Source organism: Lathyrus oleraceus, chromosome 6 (assembly GCF_024323335.1).
Source record: "Lathyrus oleraceus cultivar Zhongwan6 chromosome 6, CAAS_Psat_ZW6_1.0, whole genome shotgun sequence".
Lineage (NCBI taxonomy): Eukaryota > Viridiplantae > Streptophyta > Magnoliopsida > Fabales > Fabaceae > Lathyrus > Lathyrus oleraceus.
The window spans coordinates 238,018,158-238,024,727 of record NC_066584.1 but is presented as its reverse complement, the minus strand read 5'-3'; the positions used below and the strand labels follow the sequence as shown (position 1 = coordinate 238,024,727).

General features: G+C 37.8%; 1 protein-coding gene across 1 annotated transcript; it reads left to right on the top strand.

Moving 5' to 3' along the window:
- The first annotated feature begins 4,626 nt into the window (after positions 1 to 4,626).
- On the top strand, positions 4,627 to 5,214 carry LOC127094946 (uncharacterized). The gene has a single exon (XM_051033703.1). It carries the CDS (start codon positions 4,627 to 4,629, stop codon positions 5,212 to 5,214), a length of 588 nt encoding a protein of 195 aa, XP_050889660.1.
- The last annotated feature ends 1,356 nt before the right edge of the window (positions 5,215 to 6,570 follow it).

Genomic DNA, 6,570 nt, shown 5'->3' with positions numbered 1-6,570 from the left:
ATCCCTAACCAGGGAGAGCTGACAAATGAGCATGGGTCCAGAATAGGGGAACCCTTCTATACTCGATGACTCTGACTCAATGTGCACTGCACAAGATCTTGGGCTTTTGATCTCAATGCTACAACCATGTAATGGGAGCAAGGAGAAGACTCACTGAATAGTGGGGGACAGATTGCTTGTCCCTACCTTCCACCAATTGCCTTACTTGAAGGACTTTTCCTGCTTGGGCTTGAAAAATAAACATACACAATCATTGCCTCTTAAGGAGGACTTCAGACAATTTGCCCGGCCCGGTAACAGCCGGGTCTCCAGACTACATGAAGTTAGGAAGTTACCTCGATGCAAGTTGCTTATGCAAAGCAAAGCAAAGCAATAGTTCACAAGGAACTGAGCAACTAAAGTACCTGGAAACAATCAAACTCAGTCAGTACTCAATCAGACAAACTATACAGCAAACAATCAAACAGTTTAAACAATACAACACAAAGCAAGCTCAAGGCTCAAGCCCAAGCTCCAACACCTACAAAACAATGCTATGTTAGTGTACAAACATCCACAACATTAATTAAAATCAACTTGTATCATTCTCCATGTACATTGCTTTTTTTATCCTGAAAAATCAAACAAACATTAGCAACTAGACCACTAGGCCAAGCCTAGGGTCCAAAAGCAAGAAAAATTTAAAACAGCAAGGTATTCATCAACCAACATCAAATTAACATCAAACAAGATCAAACATCATTGGTCTCATGTTTATATCATCCATCATGTTCAATTCATGCACAAAACAATCCACATGAGGTCAAATGAACCACCAAACATACAAACAGAAGTATTGCATTCAAATCCATGCCAAAACACATCCAAAAATTCTCAAATTAAATACACCTAAACAGGGGTCAATCAAGGTCTACCATGTTAAATTTGAGCTTAATTGGGCAAATGGAACCATGTCAATGAAAATCAACAAAAACAGACACAATTTCATGCTTCAATTCACAACATCAATGTATACATCCACTTCAAAAAATCATAACTCATTGAAAACAACAAAGAAATGGATGAGACCAAAACAGGGAGGTCCTAACATGTGTCTACTACATTCATACCAAATTTCATGACCATACAGTACAACATGAGCATTTCTCAATCATTCTACCAACCTAGGTCACATGAGCTTGTACATTCAACAACCAGAAATGAAAAATCAAGATTAAATCGAAAATGCCATGAACAATTCCACAAAAATTCGTACAACAACCTAACATGTCAACAAGTCATCATACAAAATTTCATTCAATTCTAACATGTATAGGCCACTCAAAAAAATCCAGCAAGTTGACATAATGAGGTGTGACACAAATTGTCACACCTAAGTTCCAAAATTTGCTGCTCTCTGACCAGGTATCAAAAATTCACAAAATTTACATGTAAATCACCATTGGCCTGTCTACAATCACCACAAAAATTTTCAAGAATTTATTTTACCATATGAGCATTTCATGATCAAATTGGTGAGATGTATCAAAAATGAACATACATTAGAAAACCCTAGGTCAACTAAAATATTTGCCATGCACAACTTTGACCAATAGGTCAAAAAAATCCTACACTCAAAGACAAAGTCAAAAAAAAATTTTCCATAATTTTCTGATTTTTTGGCTATTTTTTATGAATTTTTTAATGTGTTAAAACATTTTCTAATAATTAATGAAAATATCAGTGGCATATTTGTAATTATAATTGGCGGGAGCGGGAAACACCAGTTTTGAAATTTCAAATCGTTTTTTGGATCAAACAGAGTTATTTCATCTTCTTCCTCAAGAACTTGCCCAGATTTTTCAAAATTGGATGAACATCAAAAGTTCATGAAAATTGGCATGGCTATAGTCAAACGAACCGTCTAAACTCCTACAATCCGAATATGAACCTAACTTCTCCTAATTATTCCTCTATTTTCCAAATCGAAGAACTTAGGGTTTGCTACCAAAACTTCGAATCCAGATTCCATGAGCTATAATCCACCATTCCTAAAACTAATCATACCACTGAACTCCACATGAAAGGAACTTTAAAACGCACATAAGCTACAAGTAAATCGTGAGATTCGAAAAGTTACAAAACCTGGAATGGCAGCGCGAGAATCGGACGAGTTCGTGTGTTTTGACCTTCAACAGCTCGACTAGAAGCTCCAGGAAGATGAAGGATATGCTCAAGTTCAATTGATGTTGCTCCTATTGTCCTTAATCGTGATTCACCATTGGAGATGCTTGCTTGGACAGTTGTAATTCGAAGCTCTATTCACTCCACTCTTCCAAAACAGACGGAGATAATGAAGATTGAAGATCAATGCAAGAGGAACTTCGCAAATTGAGCAAGAAATGAGGAAGAATTTTGGATTTGAAGTTCTATGTGTTCTTGAGGGTTTGGAGAGAATTGTGATGATTTCAGATCTGGTTCTTGAAGATGGTGAATTCAGTTATGATTATGAAGTGTTTTAGAATATATACCAGCCCTTAATCCATCACTAAATCATGTTAATTAGCATTTTGGCTTAATTAGTGAAATTGTAATTTTGTAAACAAGGGCAAAATGGTAAATACATCATGACAGCTAGTGCCAGCTGTTTTGACAGCTCAAGCAATCCCCAAATGACATATGTAATGTGTAGAAACTTGTTTCATGTCCATTGGTTGAGTATTTCTCAAAATCACATGTGTGTGGTAATTGATCCATTTTTGACCATTTCATTCTCCAAGCCAAAACTCAAACCATGTGCATTAACCATAAAATGAATATTCAAACACACTTAAAATGCCATTCCTGAGGTGTTGGAAAAAGTCCCATCTCCAAATTCCAATTATTCTGACATTTGGACAATTTTGCCCCTGGTCCAATTCAGCTGTCCAGTTGAAAAGTGGCTTTTTGCCTTGGCCATTTTTGAACAAATCCAATGATGCACCCTCAAAGTACATGTCAAATGGAGTTTGTGCATATAAAGAACTTGCAATTTGGACAAAGCATGTGGAAATTATGGCCTCCTGATTATGGGTCATTTTTGAAATTCACTGAGCCATAACTTTCCAACCATACATTGGATTTTCAAGTTCTTGGACTTTTTGGAAAGGTGAGAACAAGATCTACAACTTTCATGTTGAACAATTTTTCATTTGAAGCTTCCTTGGACACGTGGCTTTGAGGTCCAAAACTTTCCATTTTTGGAAACTTCAGTTACAGATCACTTTCTATTTTTGGCAGTTTTTGTCCTGACTTGATTTTCTTCATTCTTAAGCTTTGAGATGTCATTCAACACTTGTTCCAACATGAATGAAATGTATCCAACTCATTTTCACCTCCAAATCCATCAGATCATGTACAGTTGACCACAGTTGACTTTTCATCTGATAGATGAATTTGGCAATGCATAGATCAATCTGAACCCCAATCTTCAACTGAAATGGCTCAAGGGTGAAACCCTAGCCTCAATTAGCACAATATAACCAAAGAATGAACCCCAGAATCATCAGAAACCCCATCTCCTGATCCAGCCCTGATTGGCCCAATACAACTGATTAGGGTTGACCAGTGGTCAAAACCCTAATCTCAAGGAATCTTCTTCAACCACTTGATGACATCCAACCCTGATGATGATGATGTATCAATTCAAACAAGATGAAGACCAATATCCCTTGAGAATCATGAAACCCTAATCCACAGCCCAATCCTCAGATGGCCCATGATCAGTCAATAACCCTAGGCTTGCACCTTGACTTCCTCACCTCCTGATTAAGACTTGGGAAGATGACTTGCACCATGTAACCACATGTTATGCAATATGAGATGCCTAATGACCTAGAATGAAATGCAAATATGTTAATGCTAGTCCCAAGAGAGGAGGGCAAATTTTGAGGTGTTACAACATGCTGCTGTAGAAAAACCAACCCCAGAAGGCAGAATGTATGAAGTTAATGGCATATACCGCATCAATGCTAAAGTGGATGTGCTTACTCAAAAGATTGAAAGCTTGGCAATAACACCAGTAGCTACTGTAGCTGTTATAACACCGAATTGTGAATTATGTGGAACCCTTGGGCACACCAATACTGATTGTCAGTTATTGGCTGGTGTTCCCACCGACTAAATAAGCTATGCTCAAGGAAACCTATATCCAAACACTTACAATCCTGGTTGGAGGAACCATCTGAATTTTTCCTATAAAAATAACAATGCTTTGTTTCCACCAAACCCATCACCTGCTATTCCACCTGGATATCAGAAAGGAGTTGTAGTTGCTCCACAAGCACCTAGAAAGTAAAATCTGGAGATCATGATGGAAAACTTTATAAATGCCAAGCCCAACGAAATAAAGAATTTGCAAATCAAAACGTTCATACGAGTGAACTGATGAAACAATTGTCAAATAAGTTTGATGATATGGCTACCCATAACAAAATGTTAGAAACCTAGACCTCCCAAGTAGCCCAACAACAAGCCGCAGTAGCAGCCCCAACTGGAGCATTTCCTGGTCAACCATAACCAAACCCAAAAGGCCACGCTAACGCTATCACACTTCGAAGCGGAACAGAACTAGATGAACCAGTTGACCCAAGAATCCAAAATCCGGCTATGTATCAAAACTCTGGTAAGGGATCCGAAAAGGTAAACGAACCAAGCAATGATGGAAAAGAAGACGAAAATGGAGATGCAAAAGATAAAGAACTGCCTTATTTGCCTCTGCCACCATACAAACCACTTGTACCTTATCCCGAAAGACTTGTTAAATCCAAAAATGAAGGACAATTCAAGAAATTCGTAGAACTTCTGAAGCAACTTAACATCATTATACCATTCACAGAAGCCATTTCGCAAATGCCTTCATATGCTAAATTCCTTAAAGAGATTCTGTCCAACAAGAAAAATCTTGGGGATAACGAAACCGTTATGCTTACTGCCGAGTGTAGCGCTATTATTCAAAACAACATGCCTCCTAAACTGAAAGACCCTAGTGGTTTTTCCATACCACGTGTAATCGATAAATTTATCATAGACAAAGCTCTATGCGATTTAGGAGCCAGTGTTAGTCTAATGCCCTTATCCACATGCGAAAAACTCAATCTAGGAGAATTAAGACCAACCAAGATGTCTCTACAACTAGTTGACCGCTCTGTTAAGTTCCTAATAGGTATGCTAGAGAGCGTTCATGTTCGTATATGACAATTCTATATTCCCACCAACTTTGTAATAATGGATATAAAGGAGGATTCCCACATCCCTATTATTTTAGGAAGATCCTTTTTACCCACAGCCAGAGCCATCATATATGTGAAGAAAGGTAGGCTAACATTCGGAGTCAGAGAAGAAAAAGTTGAATTTCTCTTAGCTAAATTCCTACAAGCACCAGCTTTATACGAATCGTGTTGTTTCTTAGACGTCATAGACGAATGTGTGAAAGAAATGGAGAAGGAACCATTTAAGTATACTGAAGTACTGAAGATTCCAACACCTCCTATATTCGAAGACGATAATTGGCATGAGCCATACGTAGATGACAATCTGAGAGAATGTCTAGCACTAACACCAAATCCAATGCCATGCCTTGAGAAACCTTCAATAGAACTTAAAACACTACCCAAAGATCTAAGGTATGAATTCCTAGATACCGAGCTTGAAAGACCAGTTATAGTCAACGCCGACTTAGGACAAATAGAAATCGAAAAATTGCTTCATGTCTTAAGAAAATATCCGACAACTCTAGGCTATAACATCTCTGACTTAAAAGGAATAAGTTCCTCTATATGTAGGCATCGCATTATGCTAGAGGAGGACTGTAAAACCTCTAGAGAGCATCAGAGAAGAGTCAATCTTATCTTGAGTGATGTAGAATCATATACCTGATATCCGATAGTAACTGGGTCAGCCCGATACATGTCGTTCCAAAGAAGGGAGGTGTTACCGTTGTTAGTAATGAGAAGGGGGAATTCGTAGCAAAAAGAACTCAAACTTGATGGATAATGTGCATAGACTATAGAAAACTAAATAAAGCCACTCGTAAATATCACTTTCCATTACCTTTCATTGATCAAATTCTTGAACGACTGGCTAAACATTCTCACTTTTGCTATTTAGACGGATACTCGGGATTCTTTCAAATTCCTATCCATCCTGATGACCAAGAAAAGACTACTTTCACATGTCCTTATGGTACATTTGCCTATCGACGAATGTCGTTTGGACTGTGTAATGCCCCTGCAACATTTCAGAGATGCATGATGCCAATCTTCGCTGATTTTATAGACGATATTATGGAAGTATTTATGGATGACTTCTCTGTTTGTGGGCAAATATTTGAAGGATGTCTTTTGAACCTAGAAAGGGTACTTGAGAGATTCGTTAAGGTAAATCTTGTATTAAATTGGGAAAAATGACATTTCATGGTCTGGAAAGGAATTATACTTGTACATGTCGTATCTGATCAAGGAATTGAAATGGATAAAGCAAAAATCAAAATTATAGAACATCTTCAACCTCCGGAAACCGTTAGAGAAATTCACAGTTTTCTAGGATACGCCG

Excerpts from the sequence above, each read along its gene's own strand:
- LOC127094946 (XM_051033703.1), top strand. The coding sequence starts at position 4,627 with ATGTATCAAAACTCTGGTAAGGGATCCGAAAAGGTAAACGAACCAAGC.